This window comes from Ammospiza caudacuta, chromosome 16 (assembly GCF_027887145.1).
Source record: "Ammospiza caudacuta isolate bAmmCau1 chromosome 16, bAmmCau1.pri, whole genome shotgun sequence".
NCBI classification, from domain to species: domain Eukaryota; kingdom Metazoa; phylum Chordata; class Aves; order Passeriformes; family Passerellidae; genus Ammospiza; species Ammospiza caudacuta.
The window spans coordinates 18393380-18415203 of record NC_080608.1 but is presented as its reverse complement, the minus strand read 5'-3'; the positions used below and the strand labels follow the sequence as shown (position 1 = coordinate 18415203).

General features: G+C 56.2%; 1 protein-coding gene across 1 annotated transcript in view; it reads left to right on the top strand.

The window, feature by feature from the left end:
* Positions 1-440: 440 nt before the first annotated feature.
* The window catches only part of PPP2R2B (protein phosphatase 2 regulatory subunit Bbeta), a 39842-nt gene continuing 18458 nt past the window's right edge, over positions 441-21824 (top strand). The window contains exon 1 of the mRNA XM_058815128.1: positions 441-567. Coding sequence (XP_058671111.1) covers positions 498-567 — 70 coding nt within the window. The 5' untranslated portion in view covers positions 441-497. The remainder of the gene's footprint in view (positions 568-21824) is intronic.

Genomic DNA, 21824 nt, shown 5'->3' with positions numbered 1-21824 from the left:
GCTCTGCTGCCAGCCCTGGGCCGGGATCTTGTGCTTGGCCAGGCGGGTCAGGGAGCGGCAGTCCTTCTGCCTGAAGGCTGCAGGAGCTTCCCCATGGACGGGGGTGTCCAGCAGGGCCAGTGAGGCCCCGGGCAGGAAGGAGCAATCCCCGGGGCAGGTGCGTCACCAGGTGAGACAGCATCCCGCGGCAGGAGCGTCCCGGGCAGGAGCATCCCCCGAGCAGGAGGGCGCGTCCCAGGGCAGGAGCCTCTCCCGTGGCGGGAGCATCCCCGGGCAGGACCGTCTCCAGCAGGAGCAGCTTCGGGGCTGGGGCCGCGGCGCGCTCCGCCCGCCCGCGCGGTGCCGGTCGGTGCCGTATGGGAGGAGCCACCGGGCACCGCCGCCCCTGCGCCCCCCCCGCCGCATTTGGCGGCCGCCGCCGCGGAGCAGGGCGCGGGGGGGGATGATGGATCCGCGGCTGCGGCTGCTGACGCCCCGCGCCCGCCTGCCCGCCGTCAATGGAGGAGGACGCTGAGACCCGCAAGATCAGCAGCAGTTTCCTGCGAGACCACAGCTATGCCACGGAAGGTGAGCCCGGCCCGCAGCCCCCGACCCGCCCGCGGCAGGTGAGGCCGCCCCGCAGCGGCCCCGGCCCCCGCCCGGCCCGCTCCGCGCCCTCCCCGCGGCTGTCCCGGCACCGGCACCGGCCCGGGCTGCCCGGCCCCGCGGCGGCGGCCCCGGGGCTCGCTGCGGGCGCGGCGGGGCCGCTGCGGTGACTCAGCAGCGCCGGTGCCCTGGGTGGGCTCCCGGGGCCGGCCGGTGCCCGGCGGAGCGGGGCCGCTGAGCCCGGGCCCCGAGAGCCGCCGCAGCAGCGCTCGGGACGCAGCCGCCCCCAGCCGGCCCCTCCGGAGCTCCCGCTCCTCCTGATCCGGGAGAAAGGGGGTCCCGAGCCCCCACAGCCCTTCCCCGCCGGAGCGCACCCGCGGGGCCGGGGCGATGCGGGGCTCGCCGGAGCGATGCGGGCGGCGGCCGCGGCTCGGGATGCGCTTCCCCAGCCCCTGAGGGCGTTCGCGGTGCTGCAGGTGGCTGAAGCCGCTGTGGGGTGCGGAATACGACAAACGCTGGTGCAGATCTCGTCAATGGAGCAGTGGTTTGGGGTTATTTTCAGTACAAGCTGCTCCAGGAAGGTGTAGCGAAGTGCATCCCGACTGGTGCGTTGCAGATGCAAGGAGATGCCAAGGCTGTTGCACATGGATAATGTCACAGCCCTGGTGAGGCTCATGGTGCATTTGAAAGTGGTTTCCCATAATAGCTCAAGAGCAGAGAAGATGGTGTGGCCATGTTCGGTTCAGGCATCAGAACATGAGCTCAGCCTGCACATGCTGCTGCAGCCACCACAAAGGCAGCTCCGGCAGCGAGGGGTGAAGGAGGGCTGGGGATGGAGCTGCTGTTGCCTCTGCTGTCTTCCCTGGTAGCTGAAGAGCTGTCAACTTCGCATCAGCTCTGCCATAACCTCCCTTTGCTCCCTGGCTTCAGGAGGAAAGTGCAGCTGATGTAAAGCAAAACTGAACCCCCACCCTTTCTGGCAGCACTGACACCTTCAATGAGGCTTCAAAAACCAGACTCCATACCAGAGCATGAGCAGGCTTATTTGTAGCTTAATTAGCAGCCAAAGAGGCTTTCACTTATGGTGTCATCCTCATGAGACTTAGAGGAAGCCAGACTTTGGGAATTTTGTCACATGGCTAAAGGAGAGTTTATCTCGTGGAAAATCTTTGGCTTGATATAGTAATGGAAAGCTTTGAATACCTGATGAGCCAAAGAAATGTTTTTTGTGTTGCTTGTGTGTAGCTGGAATGCAAGTGCTCAGTGTGACAGCCCCCAGGTGCTGGGGAGGGCTTGTGCTGGGCATCCCTGGCTCTGCTGCTCTGCTCGGGAGCCTCACACGGCGGGCCTGGGGCCGGCAGGGCATGCTGTGGGGCCGGCAGGATGGGGCTGTGGGGCACAGCAGGGCATGCTGTGGGGCCGGCAGGATGGGGCTGTGGGGCCGGCAGGCCGTGCTGTGGGGCACAGCAGGACGCGCTGTGGGGCGGAGTGGGCAGGGCGTGCTGTGGGGCACAGCAGGGCGTGCTGTGGGGCCGGCAGGATGGGGCTGTGGGGCCGGCAGGATGGGGCTGTGGGGCACAGCAGGCCGTGCTGTGGGGCCGGCAGGATGGGGCTGTGGGGCCGGCAGGCCGTGCTGTGGGGCCGGCAGGCCGTGCTGTGGGGCACAGCAGGCCGTGCTGTGGGGCCGGCAGGATGGGGCTGTGGGGCCGGCAGGCCGTGCTGTGGGGCACAGCAGGACGCGCTGTGGGGCGGAGTGGGCAGGGCGTGCTGTGGGGCCGGCAGGATGGGGCTGTGGGGCCGGCAGGATGGGGCTGTGGGGCCGGCAGGCCGTGCTGTGGGGCCGGCAGGATGGGGCTGTGGGGCCGGCAGGCCGTGCTGTGGGGCCGGCAGGCCGTGCTGTGGGGCACAGCAGGCCGTGCTGTGGGGCGGAGTGGGCAGACCTGCCCTGGGGCCCACTGACGGACCTGCGGAGGCCGCACCACGCTGACGCTCCTGCTGACAGGGGTGGCGTGGGCCGGTGCTTCCAGGAGGGTGCTGTGGCCACGATGGGACCTCCGGGTTGTCTGGCTCACATCGCCATGTGCTGTGCTCTCTGAAGGATGATTTTGCTGTTGCTGCATTCTGAAAGGCAGCTGCAACAGCCAGCAAATGTGAAATGAGGCTACAGCTACCTTGTTGTGACCTGCTGGGAGCTCAGGTTTCCAGGTGGAGATGAGCCCGCAGTGATTTCTGCCGGTGATTTCTGGGGGTTTTCAGTGGTAAGATCCAGGCTGTCTGTAATCGGTGGCCGTATGCTGGCATTTTCAGAAGGACCTTGTGCTAGGGAACCACGGCAATCCTCTCGGTAGAAATGAAACACAGAGGCATTTGTGCAGCAGAGGACAGAACCAGCCGGTGAGATCCCTGCTGCGGCGGCAGGGCAGGGGCAAGTGCAGCAGGGGATTTAATGGCTGTCTGCCAGCTGGGAGTTTTTCTTCCCTTCGTGCTGAATAGAACTCCTGACTCCATGCAGGGGTTCTGCTAGAGGGAGGCTGACTGCACATTGAAATGGTAGATTCTGCTAAGATAAAAAATTTTGATAATTGAGTTTTATTTTTTCCTGCATGTGAAAGCAGTATATGCCTCTAACGCTCTGGTATCTTGTTTAAGAAGAAGAAAATCCTTCCAAATGCTGTGCAGCAAGTGCAGACTTGCTTTGCAAATGAAGGTGTCTCTGGTGTGTCAGCTGAGGGAAATAGCCGGTTATGTAATTTGCTTTAGTGAAGTGTCGTTGTCACTTAAATAGGTCTGGTATTTTCATGCAAATGTGGGGTGAGGATGGTATTTCACAAGCGCACGTTTGAATGCCTTGTTCTTGTGCAGCTCAGAGCATTGCTGAGCAGAAGCGGGGCCCTTGCACCGATGGACTCGGGTTCCAGGGCGGTGCTGAGCGCAGCCCCGTCCCCGGCTGTGCCACACGGTCTGCCGGGCACAGGCAGCGGGGCCAGCGGGCTCCAGGGCAGCGCCAGCTCCGACCCAGAGCGCTGCTGCACACCGGCAGATCTCACGGGAAAAATGTCCAGAAAATATGCTTGATTTGTTCTTGTTTTGCTTAAATCTATCTTCATTGGCAATTCTGCTGAGTGCCCAGCCAAAAGTAGGACAAATTGAGACATTTGAATACAAACAACCATCGGAGCAGCTTCCACTTCTAGACGTGCTCGTTGCAGATGTGTCCTTACGGGTCCTGGTGGGGAGGTGGCCCGGCCGGTGGTTGCGCTGTTGGAGGAGGATCCTCGGGAGCGCTCGTGTGCCAGGCCCGCGGCGCGGGGCCCGTCCCCTGGGGGTGTCCGTGTTTCCCAATGGCTCTGCCAAGGGACCTTCTCCCCTGCAGGCCCGGGCTGACCCTGCTGGAGCTGCGTGGCCCTGGGGACGTGCCAGGGCTGGCCCTGCTGGGCAGGACAGTCACCACGCCTTGCAGCCAACCCTGGCTGCTCCCTGCACCCTTCCCTGGGCCTGGCCAATGCCCCTGCAGGTGTGTCATCTCCTGAGGGGGTGTTTCCCAAACCGAGTGGGTTTTGCTCTTGCAAAATCTATCACTAAGCCTTTATTTCCTTTTCCTACTTTAATCTTGTTACTCCCTCTGTAAGAATCTGTCAGCATCTCAGTCATTCCCATCCTGCCCTGCCATGGTGCTGCAGGAAGGGGCCCTGATGCCAGTGCCCCCCTCCCTGATGCCAGGGAAGTTTGCCTCGAGCTCTCTGTGGTACAGTGATTGATTTTTTAAAAATCTGCAGGTAGTCTCCAGGAAAGCACCAAGTGAAGCATCTCCCAGTGCTGGTTTAGGGCAAGAGCTGTTGGGTATTTCTGTTGTTGAAAACGATGCAAGTTGTTGTTTGGAGCTCATCTGGGTTGAGATTTAGTTAATCTGGGAACCTCTGTGAAGTTGTTTTATCACATGAGTACTTCGGTTACGAAACACAGTCACATCCTTTGTGCTTTTTGTTTATACACGTGTACTGTGTTTAGACATCCCTTCCAGTTCCCGAGCCTGGGCTCCCCCCGGTGGGAAGGACCCACAGACATGTGGGTCCATCCCTTATTCTGTCTCATACAGGATCTCTGCAGAAGCACAGCATAACTCAACTGTTTGCAGTGCTCTACGTCAAAGCCGATTTGGGGATGCTTTAATCTACAGATTAATGAGAGAATAGATGTGCCTAGGGACTCTGTAATCTAGAGATTACTGAGAGGACTGGGAGCAGGCAATGATGTGGCTGACCCACTGCAGATGGACTGTGAGGAGGGTGCCTGGTCAATGGTGATGCCTTGCATCTGCCTCTGTCCCCTCAGTTCTGTGCAAGAACCAAGCTGCTGCCTCTCCAGGGCTGGGGAAAGCTGGGGCACTTCCAGGAGACACCAACAGCATCCAAAGGGGTCTGGCCTCACAGCCTGGGGTTACCCTGGTCCCTGTTGCTGTGGGGTCTGCAGCTGCAGCAGGTCTGAACCCAGCCCTGGTCAGGCCCTCAGGCCCAACACCCTGAGCTATGCTGTGGGTGCTTGCAGGTGATCCTTGGGGTGCCAGCCAGGACTGCCCCATCAACAGGTTTTGAAATGGAATTGAGGGCCTTGGTGGAGTGGTCAAGATTTACTAAATGTAGAGAGATCACCTGTGTTTGATGAGCCCCCTGGGCTGTACATTGCAGAGGACAGGAGAATGTTAGTGGAAACGTTGCTGGTTGCTGTTTGTGTATCACCTGCTGTCTGTTGGAGCCAGGATGCTGGGTGGGATGTGCTCCTCATCTGAGCCAGCAGGTCGCTCCTGTGGCTGCTGGTGGGAGCAGGAGCCTGCAGGGCTGTGCCAAAGCCCTGATGCCTCCTCCCAAAAGAGCTGGTGAGATCTGGTGCCTAGAAGGAAGGTCGGTAGGTGGAAGGGCCTAATGCTGTGGCAGGCAAGGTGATCATCAGCTTCCCTAACTCTGCAAGCTGGAGCAGAGGTGTACCCCTGCCAGCAGGCTTAGACCCATAGAATTATAGAATCATTAAGGTTGAAAAAGACCTCCGAGACTATTGAGTCCAGGCTTGTTTGTTAGTGATTGGTTGGGGCAATAAATGCTTGTGGAAAGAATCCTTTGGGAATACGCGTGCCAGGGGCTGGGTGGCCGGGAAGCGCTGCTGCCGGAGCCGGTGCCTCTCCGGGCGCGGTGAGCGAGAGGTGCGTGTGCCGGTGAAGCGGGGCGAGCCCGCGGAGCCGCGCCCGGCCGGGCAGGACCCTGATCAGGCGGCTCACAAACAGCGGCTGCTGCTCGCTGCGGCTCCCGGGGCGGCGCTCGCCGCGATGCGCTGAGCCGGCACAGCGCCCCAGCTGCGGGCACGGCGGGCCCGGGGCGCGGGCAGCGCGGGAGCGGCCGGGCAGCGCCGGGGGGAGTGCCGGGCACGTACCGGGGCACGTACCGGGGCACGTACCGGGGCTCCGGGCAGCGCCGGGGGGAGTGCCGGGCACGTACCGGGGCACGTACCGGGGCTCCGGGCAGCGCCGGGGGGAGTGCCGGGCACGTACCGGGGCACGTACCGGGGCACGTACCGGGGCTCCGGGCAGCGCCGGGGGGAGTGCCGGGCACGTACCGGGACACGTACCGGGGCTCCGGGCAGCGCCGGGGTCAGTACCGGGGCACGTACTGGGCACGTACCGGGGCACGTACCGGGGCTCCGGGCAGCGCCGGGGGGAGTGCCGGGCACGTACCGGGACACGTATCGAGCACGTACCGGGGGGCAGTACCGGGCCGGTCCCGGGCACGTACCGCGCCTCCGGGCAGTGCCGGTGGGCACTCCGGGCTCCGGGCACGGCGGGGAGTGCCCAGGCAGCCCAGGCACGTCCCGGGGCTCCGCGCACCGGTGCTGGTGCTGATGCTGCACAGCCGCTCTGCCTGGCGCTGACCAAAAGACCCCCGAGTTCTCAGCTCAGCATCCCTGTGCAGAGCTGCCCTGGGCAGCGGCACCTGAGCTCTTTGCAGCCCTCCCCAGTCCCCATCACCTGGAGAGCAGGCCATTGCCCTGCCCTGCGGAGGGGCACTTGAGGCACAGCAAACCTGGAACTGGTCTGGCCTGACCCCAGAGCTCTGGGAAAGGCTGAGATGCCACCGTGGCCACCTGCCCCAGCAGCTGGACACCGGGGGCCAGATGTGCACATTGGTGTGTTGTGGTGTGATGTTTGTGAGCGGTTGGGAATGCTGCCCCCAGCTCGCCTCCCTGCCATCCTCCCAGAACAGCTGTGACTGAGCTGTTGGAGGCAATGAGGGCAGCACAGGTTGTTGTTTTTCCCTGGTGCATTATGCACCTGATTTCTAGAGGGGAAAGGGTTGCCCTGTCTGGCCCAGGGGGTCCCAGGATGGGGCAGGTGGCTGTGTGGTTTGTCTGGAGTTTCTGTTGTTTTGGTTTTCAGCTTTTATCTGCTGAAGCCTCCAGAGCACAGCCCCCACTGAGCAGCTCAGCTCAGTGTTTCAGGTTCAGCTCACAGAGGGTGCTGTGGCCCTCTGGGGTGCCTTGGGAGGGAGGTGAGATGCCAGGCGGGTCAGGAGCTCTGTGCTGTGGCACCCAGGCAGCTGCAGGGCCCCGAGGGCTCGGGGAGAGCAGAGTCGGCTCAGAAGGATCCTGCTCCCCGGCAGTGCTGCCTGTCTGCATTGCACACAACTGTTGTGCAGCCCGTTTGTTTAATTCAAAGCCTGTTTCCTCACTTCCTCGGGTGCCACGAGTCAGCTGTTGGACCATCTCTTCTAATGTCATGCTAAGGCAGGGCCTGGGAATGGAAATGTAACCGGAATATAAACCAGAAACCAAAGCAGCCGATTAATCCCTCATTTTGATCTGCTCTGTCCTGCATTTCAGCTGATTCCCTGGTGTGGTCATAAAGCACAACCATTATCTCAGCTTCCCCAATGTGCAAACAAATTGCTGTGATTTTCCTATGCTTGGATCAGTCCATATCCATATTCTCTGAACAACAATAAAACATTAATGGAGATAAAGACTGTTATCTCCCTCATGTCTATTTTGTCATTAGAATAACAACTTTAAATGTTAAGAGTGCTGAGATTTATAATGCCAAGCCTGCTCAGCAAAAATAAATCATGTTTCATAGAGCACATTACCATTTATTGCTGCTGTATTATCTGAAGCCAAGAGTGGGTGTTAACCCTGTGATAATGTCCTCAAAGGGGATTTTAAATAATTTTGTAGTTTAATTTAAAAATTCTGTTGACTGCCTGGTTTGATCTGCAACTCATTTTAGTGCAAGGGGTATCAAAGCTGAACCTCTCCAAATGCTGATAACGAGCTTGCTGAGATGTGCAACAGTGGGGGAACCCCTGGACCCCAAAATGGCTCCTGGTTCATCTGTGGCCTCAGCGAACCCAGCCCAGAACAGCCACACAAGCAGGGCTCCCTAAACCGGCTCACTTTCAAGGTGTTGTAGCCTTTGGAAGACCAATGGGTTTTTAAAGTTTCATCTAGGTGTTTTCATTCTTGATATCTGGGTCCTCATCAGCTGATAGCAAGCTCATGGCAAGAGATGTGTGTCAGTTGAGATTTGATGTGTGATCTGAGCTGGTGTGGCTCCAGTCAGTGCCCTTGGGCTCCTGCCCTGCTCTCACCCTGCCCTGGTGCCCTGACTGCTGTTGGGGATGGGGAAATGCTGTGCCCAGCAGTGCCCAGTGATGGTCAGCAATGCTGTGCCCACAATGCCCAGTGATGGTCAGCAATGCTGTGCCCAGCAGTGCCCGGTGATGGTCAGCACTGGTGGAGGTTGCTCCAGCCACAAGCTGTCCGTGGAAACATGCATCTCTGTGGGATCTGGGGAATGGAACAGAGAGAATTAGAGAGGCTGTTTTGGAGAGCCCTCCCTCACAATCCCTAAATAAACTTGGCCTTCGTTTCAGCAGGCTGACAGATTCTTAATTATAATAACAGCGTGAGCAGTGTTGCTTTGTAACTGGTTCCCCATTGAACGTTTCTGGCTAGCAGGAACGGTGTGCCAGATGTCTGCCTGCGATTGCCTCTGCTTGGGAAGATCTGTTCGAGCAACGCTCTCAGCTGGAGGATTCGACTCATGCAGGGATCCATGGGCAGGCTGTTGTTTGCCTGATTTCTTGGCAGAAGCCAGAGTCCCACCAGAGTCCAGCATGATTTCCATCTGCAGGTCGTGGCTGGAGTGCAGTGGGACCCTGCCTGCCCCTGGTGATGCCTGTGAGTGCCAGGAGCTCTGCTGGCTTTGCTCAGCAGTGCTGTGAGCTGTGAGCTGCGCTGCTGCTGTGTTCTGTGTGGAGAGCAGCCAGGGGATGGGCATGGGGCTGGAGCTGCAGTCGCTGTGGAGCCTCCAGACTCCTGCTAGCAAGTGTGTTAGGTGATGGAGCAGCCCCAGAGCTGCTGGGCTGTCACGCTGCTGGCATCCTGCAGGTATGAGGGGAGCCCTCTGCCCCTGCAGAGCTCAGGTCTGGCGCTCCTGCAGCAGATCCTGGCTATGGGTCCTGTTTCACACTGGCATTTGGCAACTTGATGCAATGTTTTTCATTAGGAGCCCTGCAATGTGCAGCAGCGAGGTGTTACTGATGGAGCAGCTCCAGCTACAACAGGGTATTCAGCTTTTTGATGGAAGTGATCAGGCAGAAAAACGTTGGGCATAAAAACAAAGCCAGCTGTCAGTACCCATGGCACGAAATGGTTGAATTCACCCAAGATTGTGAGGATGATGCTGTGCAGACATTACCTTGCAGCTGGGGCTCTTCCTGGTGACAGTGAGGCCAGATCCATGTCTCCCATGGATCTTTGGATGGTCAGAGTTCCTCACCATTGCCATCAGTGGCAGCATTTCTGCTGGCAGGCTGGTTTGGAGGTCAGCCTGACTCAGAGAATTCATCTGGGTGTAGCGTAGAAGGGAGAGGAGCAGCTCTTGGTTCTCATCCAACACACCTCCAGCAGCAGCTCTCAAAGCACTGCATAAACAGCATCTTACAGGTGCCAGGCTGGGCATGGGCCTTGCTTTGAAGTTGGAGCTGAAGTCTGCTGTGTTTCCTTGTTTGCATGGGGCTCTGGGGAGGACACTGAAGTCTTGTCATATTTGGACATTTGATCGAATGTAAGGACTTTCTAATTAGGATGTTTATGAGTTAATCACATGTGACACTTCATTTGTTCCCTGCTGCAAACGTGAGATGTGTGTGAGGATGTGGGGAAGTGGATCATCCTTTTTTTGGCTTTGTGTCACCCTAATGCATTATCTCCATCTGCTTGTCTCCTCCCTCCTTGTGTCCCTCAGCTGGAAGTGTGTACCAGTGGCTATTAATAGCTGAATCCTGCAACAGTCTGTTCCTGCAGATGGGACTCTCAGCCTCTGAAGCCTAAAACGCATTACAAATAAAGCAATACGCTGTGTGGTCCTTAATACAATTAGCCCTGCTCTAAGTTGGGCTCTCAGGGCCAAATGCCGCTGCCAGTTTCCATGTGAAGCTGCCTGGGCGTGTCACGGGCTGTAGATCCCACCCCAGAGGTTCCCTTGCCCTGGCTGATGATGGACACACTGCTAAATGCAGGTCCAAATGTGCTCACGTCTGGTGTGTTGGCCTTGGCCAGGGACCCAAGCAGCCTGGGCAACCAGAGGGGCTTTGGAGTACTGTTCTTAAAGGCGTTGTTTCTTTAATTAGGAGGGCTCTGCTTTCTCTTGAGAAGGAAGCTGTGAGGCTGTTTGCAGATCCATTTGCTGCACCTTGCCTGTTCTGGAGGGCCTCGTCTCAGCAGGAACACTCATGTTCCTGTGTGTGCAGGAGGTGTCTGTCCCTGTCAGGCTGGGTGCCTTGCCCTGGCTCAGCATTTGCTGGGGATGGGCAAAACACCTTGCCCATTTGTTCAGTGTGTGTAAGCACCTTGCCCATTTGTTCAGTGTGTTCAAGCACCTTGCTCCATTGTTCAGTGTGTTTAAGCAGTTTGCCCCCTTGTTCAGTGTGTTCAAGCACCTTGCTCCCTTGTTCAGTGTGTTTAAGCAGTTTGCCCCCTTGTTCAGGGTGTGTATGGGCTGTGGCTTGGCCCGGGCAGTGCCCACAGCAGTGAGTGAGGGGCAGTGCCAGCCCTCCTCTCCAAACAGGGCACTGCAGCACCAGCTCTGCTTTGCAGGGCATGTCCCGCAGGGGTGCAGCAGCCAGGCTGAGCAGCAATGTGTGTGCTTTTCACTTCCCTGGCTGGGAGTGCCTTTCCTGGCTCCAGGGAGGGGCCGTGCCCGGGTTGGAGGTTCTGGGGTACAGCAGAATCCCAGACTTGGGAGCCACCTTGCTCCTGATCTCCTGAGAGCTGCTGCTTCCCCAAACCTCTTTCTTTCCCTGTCATCTGTTTCTGACAATGTGCAAAGTTATTGATGAGGTGATGAAATCGAGGACAAGGGTTTGCCAGAAAAGGGTTTTTTCCTCTGCATATGCAGTCTCAGGCCTTCAAATGAAAGCCCCCCCTGGAAAAGCTGTGTCAGGCTCAGGCAGCTGCTGCTGGGCAGTGGATCCAGCTGGGACCTTCTCAGTGCCCACACAGGGCTGGCAGGGCTGTGGGTGGAAACTGGCAGTGGAGAAACGCTCATGGTGTCACCCTGGGGTGCTCAGTGTGGGCTCCCACATCACTGCCTCCCATGGGAGCCTGCTCACAGGCCCCTGGGCTGCCTTGCTGGGTTTTTGTTAGCCCTTGGCAGTGCTGTTTGGAGGCTGCAGAGCTGCTTTAGGTATATTTAATTACAGTTTTTTCTTGATTAGTGAATAGCTGCAGTTATTAACATGCAGTGGAAAGGGTTACAGGAGATGGCAAATATTCAAGGCATTCTTTTGTCCTGTCCTCCAAAAGACAGAGAAAACAGTTACGTTTAGGAGCAAGTGCTGTTTTCTGACTGGCAGAGTTTGCAAGCAGTTTTCTGTGCTTCTTTTACTTTTCAAAAGCCATTGATTTTTGCAGTGTTGCAATTAGAAAACAAGGCTATAAACTAATGCATTCCTGCATTTTAAAATGGACTTTCAGTCTCCTGCTGTTGTTTCATTGGTTTCCCAGCCCTGCTGAATGTTGCTTAAGTCAGCATGTTGTAATTGGCCTGTGGAGATCCAGGTCTGGCTGGTGTCACTTAAAACCCAAATGGCTTTGCAATAATGTCGGTGTTTCTGGACTTGCTGCTCAGGAGCAAAGGTGCCCACTCCTGCACAGCTTGTGCTGCATCTCTATTGACTGGGAGCACTTGGCTAATCGCTTCCTGTAATTAAATTCTTCACTAAGAATAAAGTTAATCTTCTCAGAGTGTATAAAACCCGACCCGCAGCCTGAGCAGGCAGAAATGCAGCTGTTTATAGGCACCTTTATCTGAGTGTAAAGGGCCCATTCCCAAAGCAGAAGCAATTGGGATAATTAGATATTCCTTGTCCTGAGTCAGGGATTTATAATAATGAACTGGAAGTGATATTGTAGTTTTCTGCTTGGGGTTCCATAGACTCTTGAGGTTGGGAGGGACCATTTTGCCCATTCCTCATGGCTCTGGTGAGACACCACTGAGCCCTGGATATGTGATGGGGTCACCAGTTCTCCTTGTCAGGGTGCTGGGGCTGGCTGGGGCTTTGCTGGGTTTTAAATTTCTTAGATTTGCATTTTCTCTGTTTGGTGATGCTCAATAAGTTTGGCAGAGAGAAATGGATGAGACTTTCCCCAAACTTTTTTTCTCTTTGTTTACATAAACACATTAATAAACTAATTGCCCAAATCCTTGCTGGCTGGCAGAAGCATTAAGCTTGCTATAGGCCGCTGACTTAAACCATATGGTTTGGTCCCAAGGCTTCTTTGGGTTTTTAGAAGAGGTTTAAAAAGGGCCTGTTTGCACCATCTTGAAACATTAACATTCCAAGCACAAATAGTTTTGCATAATTTATTACCCTCACAGTAGCTTTGCTCATACTCCCAAGTTCAACTTCAAAGTACTGCATCCTCACTCCTCATTACTTATGTACAGCAAAACAAAACAACATAAAGGGCCAACCAGGCACTGCTGTGGTTCATTGCATGGAGAAACTCAGACTTCTTCTGTGGCCGTATCATTTCTTGTTCCATTATTAAGAGCCAAATTCAGAAGGAAGGTGACATTTCCAGCATCCTTTCCTGGAACACAGGAGTGCTGCTGGAGAGAAAGTGTGTGGTACCCAGGGGATGCCAGGCACTTGCCATCAGCTGCTCAATTTGGACAATTACAGTACATTTGTCAGTTCCACTTCTGTTCAGAGTGAAATCCACTCGCCAGTTCTCACACTCTGTTTCAGTGCACCAGTATTTCATCAACAAACAGTGTCATCAGTGCCCAATAGCACAGGGCTGATATCAATTCTCCTAGTTTATTTTGTGATACCCGTTATCTTTGCAGCAAATATTGTATCTGAAATCAGAAATGTGGGTGAAACGTGCAGCCATCCCCCGTGAGGAGAGAGAACTCGAAAGCAGAACCTGCCCCGCTTCACTGTGAAAGCTGGTGTGGCATTTGGGTTCCCCTGCCATCATCTGGGGTTCCCTGCCATCATCTGGGGTTCCTGCCCCTCAGCTCTGCCCCAGCTGATGGGCTGGCATGCAGAGGCTCTCATGGTCTGCATTCCTCCCATCATTGTGCAGATATGGGTACCAGGAAGATGTCAGCCACTGCATTAGATGGGGGCTGAATAAATCAGAGTGCACGGATCATTGAGCCTCTTTGTTGTAAAACAAATGGCCTGTGGTCAGTTAATCATATAAAGAAACATCTCCCAGACCACATGGCATTATTCATAAGTACTAAATCCTCTTGCAGTTTCATAAACAGAATCTCTGTTAAAATATGGGGAAATTACAATCTGGAACAGTGTTTAGAGATGTGGCTGCCACACAGTGTGGGAAAAAGGAGCAAGAGATTTTTTTTCTTGCAGAGGTCTCGTCCCTCTCTGATCTGAACCATCCCTTTGCCTTCAGCTCACAGGTCTCCTTGTGCTGGACACCTGTGCTTGCCGTGTCTGCCCACCTTGTCAGGTGCTGTGGGAGCCCTGCAGGGGACAGCACGTGCCCTGGGTGCTGGCCAGGGTGTCCTTGTCCCTGGCTGGTGGCTGTGGAGCCTTCAGTCCCCAGTGTGCCCTCCTTGTCCCTGGCTGTGCAGCCTGCAGTCCCCCGTGTCCCAGGCTGTGGGTGGGATGCCCGTGGGCTCTCTGCCCTGTGGCCTGAGCGAGGGCTGCAGCAGCCTGGGCCCGTGTGCTCTGGTTTGTCTTGGCACTGCCCCTTCCCTGTGATGTGCCCATCCTGGTACTGATAATTCCCCTTTGTTTCCTGCCCTCCCCTCTCCCTGCTGGAAGGGGAATGGGTGTGCTGGAAGGTTCCCTGTTCCGATGGCAACTCCCAAAGTCTGTCCACCCTGTGCTTCAGTGCCGTCCCCTCTGCTCTGTGGGGAGTGCCAGACAAGGGGGAGCAGTGGAAGGTCACAGATTCGCTGTGTTGTGTTTATCCAGATTTACCTAATTCTGTGTTAAATGGCTTTGAGGCAGCTCCCAGCCACGTGGAGCTGGGCTCTCTGGGCCGTGTCCAAAGGGGCAGCCACCTTCCCATAGCACCTCTCTGCCTGGCCTGCGGTCCCTGAACATCCCTTTCTTCTGCTGAAGGCGTGGAATCCATGTCCGTTGGTTTTCCATCATGATTTAAAACAAACCCCCTAACTGTGGTGTCCCAATTTACAGTTGGTGTTTCAAGAAAGTGGCTCTTACGTGCTGCCAGCCCTCAGCACGTTCACTTGTTAAATTATGCACATGCTAATGAAGTGTGAAAATCAGCCAAATAACAACTCTCTGTAATCGCTTAATGTCCCCAGAGCATTGTGGCTTTTTTTATTATTATTATTTTATGATTTGTGATCCATTCTGAATAATGTTTCTGCAAGGCGTTCTTCCAACAACTGGGGTTAATTAGTATTTTCACTTTTCCCCCTTCCGAATGAAGCCCAAACTTGCTCACAGCCCAGAGTGCAGCTTTTTTTCTGTTTTGAATTAAGTAATGCCTAGATTTCTCTCAGAATGGGAAGCAGCTTTCCAGCAGAACTGTTAAAATCCACACCGTTACCCCCAGCACACCCCTGGGCACAGGGGCAGGGAGTGCATCCTGCTGAGTGTCCCGCAGCTGCTCGTGCTGTGATGCTGTTGTGCAGAAGTGTGCTGCTCCTTGTGCCCTGGCAGCGCTCCCATCCCTGGGTGAGGCCTGCCCTGTGACGTGCAGTGGCAGTGGCAGTGGCGGTGGCAGTGGCAGTGGCAAGGGCAGCGGCAGTGGCAGTGGCAAGGGCAGTGGCAAGGGCAGTGGCAGTGGCAAGGGCAGTGGCGGTGGCAGTGGCAAGGGCAGTGGCAGTGGCAGTGGCAAGGGCAGTGGCGGTGGCAGTGGCAAGGGCAGTGGCAGTGGCAGTGGCAAGGGCAGTGGCAAGGGCAGTGGCAGTGGCAAGGGCAGCGGCAGTGGCAAGGGCAGTGGCAGTGGCGGTGGCAGCGGCAGTGGCAAGGGCAGTGGCAAGGGCAGTGGCAGTGGCAAGGGCAGCGGCAGTGGCAAGGGCAGTGGCGGTGGCAGTGGCAAGGGCAGTGGCAAGGGCAGTGGCAAGGGCAGTGGCAGTGGCAAGGGCAGTGGCAGTGGCAAGGGCAGTGGCAAGGGCAGTGGCAAGGGCAGTGGCAAGGGCAGTGGCAAGGGCAGTGGCAGTGGCAGCGGCAGTGGCAAGGGCAGTGGCAGTGGCAGCGGCAGTGGCAGCGGCAGTGGCAAGGGCAGTGGCAGTGGCAAGGGCAGTGGCAAGGGCAGTGGCAGTGGCAGTGGCAAGGGCAGTGGCAAGGGCAGTGGCAGTGGCAGCGGCAGTGGCAAGGGCAGTGGCAGTGGCGGTGGCAGCGGCAGTGAGCGGTGGAGACCACGCAGCCGTGGCTGATCTGGCTGTACCTGTGTGGGGAGGGTGTTGCAGGGGCAGCATGTCACTTGTGGAACTGCTGGAGCTGCTGCTCCACCTGCCTGGCGTAGCTGGTGTCAAATGCAGCGTGGGGATGCTGCTGTGCCACCCGAGAGGGATGTGACCCTGGTACTGTGCCAGGGCGCTGACCCCTCTTGTAGCAGAGGTTGTCCCAAACCCCTCAGCGCTCCAGGACACCTGCAGGCTTGCAGAGCCTGGCTGGGCTGGCAGTGACATCGAGAGTGCCTGCAGGTTGGTGTGTGTTGGGGGGGGAGCTCTGAGCTAAAGCTGCGTGTGACTGAGGCAGCTGAGATCAAACAGTGTGATTCGCTCCTGCTGAACCCCAGCAGGCAGGAGCAGAGAGAGGGAAGCCCAGTGCTTGTCTTTGGGTAAGTGTTGGGCAGACCATGGATGGTGTATAGAAGCAGTGTCAGGTACCTAATGTCAGGTAACACCCCGTAACCTGCCTTCGCACTGACAAGGAGGAGGAAGAGATGAAGTACCCAGCTCTCACCTCATTTTTAGAAGGTGAGGGCTGTAAGACAACATACTGTTTATCACTGCAGCTTTTCGGTGGAAGTTGCTGGATGTTGTGTAGTTGTGTCTATTGGCTGTTGACCATCTGATGGGAAGAGGGTTTTCACTGGATCTAGTAACTGTCCATGCTTCTGTTTGGAAACCTCTGACATCCCAGAATTTATTCCCTGTAACAAACAAGGGTTTTGTTTCCACTAAAGATAGCTGTATATAGGAAGTTTGTTATTTTCCAAGCAGAAATGTTTGTTATTTACACTTGCAGTTTATAAACAAGTGTTTTTCACTCTCTGTAACTTACCAGCAACAGCCAGGAATGCTGCCTTGCCCACAGAGACCCTGGGCCTTCCCCAGGGACTTGAGGCTTTTGGGTGCCTTCTGCACCCCAAGTGCAAAACTTGTAAAGTTCAAAGACAGGCTCATTTATAGCTGCAATCTGCTCCTTCAAGCTGCTGCACAAATCACTTTTAAGCAATTCATTTCAGCGGCTCAGGACATCACTTAATGAACCCAACTAAATTGAAAGAAAGAAAGTTTAATTAAAATACTGCAAGGAAAATGTCTTGAGACAAGCTCTTCCAGGAGCAGATTGAAAATGATGGCACAGACATCTGTCTTCCATGGGAAGAAATGTTAAAGTCGGCAGAAAATTTAGTTTGTGATGGGTTTCAGAGGGAGCAGTGTGTTGTGGTGTGGCCCATGCAGGGCTCTGGGTTCCCCTGAGCTCTTGCAGACCTCGTGGAGGGTTTGTGCCCCAGCAAGGAGGGCTGGCAGTGGCTGGCAGTGGCCTTGGGCCACGCGTGGAGGCAGCACCTGGCAGTGCCCACCTGCCACGGGCACCTTTGGCACTCTGGGAAGGGGCACATCCCAGAGGGAGGGCCCTGAGTGGCACCGGCTCCTGAAGGCACCAGGAGGGCAATGGGGAGTGCCAACAGGCCATGCCACCTCCCAGAGAGGGTCTGTGGGCTCTGGGATTGGCTGGACACAGGCAGGGGAAATGCTGCTGGGAGCACTGGTGTCAGTGTGAAATATCCTGTCTGCCCGGGATGTTGTTTGAAATATCCTGTCTGCCCAGGCATGGGCACTGAGCGGGGCTGGCACAGCCCAGGGCTCTGGGTGGCACTGCCTGCCCCAGCCCCATTGTGCTGCCATCTTAGGACGGCCCCAGATGCTGGATTGAGCCATTTTGGGCTGATTAAATTCAAATCTGTGCAGCAAATGCCAGGGACTGCCTGCACGGTGTTGGTGTGTTTGCTTTCCTGTAGAACTGGAATTGGAGCGTTAAGAACATTTTCCAAATGCCACCAGTGTGCCGGGCGTGGCTGCTGTGGGTGCTCCCTGCAGAGAGGCGCGTTGTGGCAAAGGGCCAGTTTCCCATGCAGAAGGTGTCCATATTCCATCAGCCACACTCCCTTTTGCCCTCCCCATTGCCCTTCGTGTGCCAGACCCTTTGTGTCTGACCCAGCTGTGTTCCTGCGCTGGTGCTGCCCCAGGCTGGCCCACCTAGGCAGCTCCCTCAGCCCCCCGTGCCCATCCCTGCATCCCCAGTGGGCCACGTGCTTTGTGATCCTCTCTCTCTGGCACCAGGGCCAGGCTCCTGTCAGAAGCTCCTGTGGCAGAAGTGCATGTGGTGCCTCCCATGTTCAGCCAAGGGCTTGTTCCAGGGGCACCAAACTGGAATAATGTGACAGAGAATGACATCAGAGCAAGATGGTAACAAAACTGGGCTGTAAGCTGAAAATAGCTGCTCTACACGAGAGCAGAGATTGCTGCTTCTGAATTTTACTCGCTTAGCTGACACTTGTGTACTTCTAATTAAAATTTTTCAACAGTCAATAGTTTTTGCTGATCAGCTAACAGATGGCTGCAGCAAGATGACCAGAAAGACAGACTGCATGGCACATGAAGAGTGTTGGAAAGCATCCATCCCATGTCTGCATCCGAGCCCTCGTCTGTGAGAGCAGTCTGATGCAGGGCGTGCCCTGAGAGCCCCGGGTCTGCAGGGCAGCCCCCAGGACACAGGGCTGTGCTGAGGGTCACACCTGGTGCTGCAGGGCTCAGCACAGGTTAGCTTTTGGGAAAAGCAGCTTTTGTGCTCCTGCTGCAGACAAAGATCCTGTAAATAGTAAGAGCTCCGTATTGTTACCATCTGTGAGTATCTTCCTCTGTCAAATGTTCAGGTCTTCAGCAACCAGTGATGTCCCTGGAAATCACAGGTTTTCAGAAGCTATTTTGGAACCAGGCCACTTTTTGGGTTGCTTATGCCTTTATGCCCAAGCATGAGAAGTGCCCAGACAGTTCTATGGCAGAAATCATCGGAGTTTTTAAAGACTTTAATGTGGAAAGGGTGGAGGACTTGATCAATGCTCAGCTGGTTTTTACAAAGTCTCATTATTTTAAGGGTGTATTTTGCAGATGGGCTCCGATTTTCCATCACTATTCCTAAGCCCAAATCAGCCATTTTGAGGAGGTTGTGTCTGCTGTGCAGCTAAGCCTCTTGGCACAGGGATGGCAGCTGGATCCTGCCGTGAGCCGAGGGACAGAGCAGTGGGATGGGCTGCCTGGAACGCTCTGGCAGTGGGTGTGGGGGCAGCCCAGCACAGGGCAGGCTGCTGCCAGCCTGGGTCACTGCCCAGTGCTGTCCCTGACCCCGGCCTGGCACACTGGGGAGTCACTGAGGGCTGCCCTGGTGTGCCCGAGTGTGTCTGCATGATGAATAATGTAGAAAAGAATAGTAAACAGAGAAAAAAATAATTCAGGAAACGGTGGGTTTCAGTAACTGCCCAGCTCTCAGTCAGTTTGCTTTTAAGCCCCTAAGGTTAGCTCTGTTGGTTAGAGCATGGTGCAAATATTGCCAATTGTGAGTCCAATCTCTGTATGGGACAGTGACGTGAGTGATGGACTCAATGATCCTTGCAGAGCCCTTCCAACTCAGAGCATTCTGTGATTCCTTAGAAGAAGTTGCCGTGCTCTGCAGACCATGGCTTGTGGTTATCTCGGTGTACAAACAGAGGGTTTCTGTCCTGCCACAGCCGGGGCTGTAGCTGAGGGAGCCCCTGAGACCCTCTCCCACCCACGCAGAGCTGGCCTGGGTGGGGCTGCCTGCTGGGGCACCTTGGGTCTCACCAGGGTGTTCTGGGCACTCAGAGCAGCTGTTGGTTTTCCTCACAAGGCCAGGGTTATTTGCACTGGCAGAGAGATCTTTGGGTCCCGGGCTAATTGTCTTGATTTACGTGCAGTTCTGCCACCACAGGTGTGATGTGTAACAGCTTAATAAGGTGTTCATAGCCTGACAAATTAAAAATTGCCATTAATCCAAGAGCTAATGAGTTGTGCATCTTGGTGCAGATGGAAGAGTTTTGTGTTGTGTGCATAGCCAGGACCCAGCAGCACGGGTGGGCAGGGATGGGTGCTGGATGGGCCAAAGGCAGCTCGGCTGCTCTGCCTCCCTCTGCTCACCTGCTCAGGTGGGCTCAGTTGTGGCTGTGCCTGAAATCTGCCCTGCCCTTCCCTTCCCTTTCTGTTTTATTGTTCTGCTCCTGTGCATGACCCAGCCCATGCATGGTCTCTGCTGGTGCACTGGGCTCTGGGGCTGCGCCTGCCCCACTCCTTTCATGTCCTGGCCCTGGGCACCTGTGGCTGTGAGAGCCTCTGTGCTGAGCCCTTCCCTGATGTTGTTTCCTCCCGAACTCTCCTTTCCAGCAGTTCCAGTAAATTACACCTGGCCAGGATGGTGGGGTGGTGTAAATTCACACTCTTGCACGCTGGCATTCTGGAAGGGGTGCTTTGGTTTGCTGGGGGATGCTGAGTGACACGGGGGCTGCTGCCAGATGGGAGTTTCTTTTGTCTAGGCTGGGTAGCACGAAATTCCTCTTTGCTGTAACGAGGGCAGAGAAATTTGGAATGTGCCAGTATTTTTAGCTGTTCAGTCTAGGAGTGTTATTCCATTTTGGGGAAGAGGAGCAGCAGCATGTCGTTGTGGTGAGGAGCTGCACAGCAGAGCTCCAAGGTGCTGGGGTCCTGTGAGCCTGACTCAGCCTGGTCCCTGCAGGAATGGGCACAGGGACGGGCACAGGGACGGGCACAGGGACGGGCAGAGGGATGGGCAGAGGGATGGGCACAGGGATGGGCAGAGGGACAGGCACAGGGACGGGCACAGGGACGGGCCTGGGAGCTCCTCGGGCATGGTGCTCTTCCACTAAACCCACCCTCCCTCCCCACAGCTCTGCCTGACTGGAATGGAAGGGGTTAGGCAGGTGCCATGCCATGCCGTGCCATGCTGTGCCATGCCATGGCTTGCTGTGCTTCACTCGGTGGTGTCAGCAAGCTGTGGTATTTCAGGGCACTTTGCTGATGCTCCAGACCCTTACTGGGCTTAATGCAGTGGAATTGATTTCTGTTTCCCAGGCTATGATTCACCTCGGCAGGGGATAATCAATGCCAATCAATCACATGTGATTTTGCATGCCATTAGATTGCAGTTTAACCTCTGCTGTCCCCTGCCCTCCCACCTCACCCCCAGTTTGGGGCAGGACTGATGGCCCAGGCTGCCCACACCACCTGCACGTTGTGCCCAGCCCTGCTCTGGTGGCACCTGGATGTCTGTTCCTTGTCCCCCTCAGACCCACAGCCTGTCACTGAGGGTCAGACCTGGGAGTCCTCCTTGAGAGGCTGAGGATTGGGCTGCGTTAGTCAGTTGTAATTTTAATGTTTGTGTCCTCAAACCCCTTTCTGAGCTCAGGGCCCATCTCCTGCGTGGTGGGATGCACTAAGACCTCCACTGGGGATCTATGGGTGGATTTGTGCTCTGGCTCTCCCATTACCAGACATTTCCTCCACAAGCCTCCTAATTTTTCATTGCCTCTTTGCTTTTCTTCACTCTGAGTGGTTTCAGATGGAGGTTTTGTCCTCAGTTATGGGACCCGTTGTTGTCCCACTTGCTTTCTCCCTGGTGGGCAGGCAGAGTCAGGAGTGGCCATTGAGCCATTGGTTTGCTCCCAGTCAGGGCCCCCTCCCCATCCCCCTGGCAGAGCCCCCACGCCCCCGAGGGCTCCAATGGGGGATGAGGGAGGAGGCTGTGGTGAGTTATTGCCCCACACTTATCAGTATTAAACTCCATTTGGCAACTCATAGCCTGGGATTTGAATGACCTAAATCCTTCCTTTGGCAGCCTGGTTTGCTGTTATTTATGGTGCTTCCCAATTTATTATCATCTGCAGTTGGAGGCTTTGTGTGTGGTGCTGTGCACGCAGTGATTTACACACACAGTGAAGAGAGCAGAGCTGCAGAGCCCAGAGCCCAGACCCCTCCTGTCCCCTGTCCCCTGTCCCCAGCCCTGGGGGCAGAGCTGAGCAGGCAGGGGAGGCAGCCCAGGCGGTTTGAGCCCCGGGGTTTGAGCCCAGGGTGTCCCTGCCATGCTCGGGGGTTTGAGCCCAGGGCTGTCCCTGCCATGCTCGGGGGGTTTGAGCCCCGGGGTTTGTGCCCAGGGCTGTCCCTGCCATGCTCGGGGGGTTTGAGCCCCGGGGTTTGTGCCCAGGGCTGTCCCTGCCATGCCCAGGGCTGTCCCTGCCACCCCAGAGTGGCTGCGCTGCTGTGGGCAGGGGCACCAGCCCGTGTCCATCGGGTGCTCCTGGCACAGGTGCTGGGACAGGTGTGCTGTCTGTGTGTCCCGTGGCCTCCCCGCAGGACAGGCGGGACCGGGGCCGTTCTGCCCGGAGCTGTGCTGCAGCTGGAGCAGGTGGGATGTGCCGGG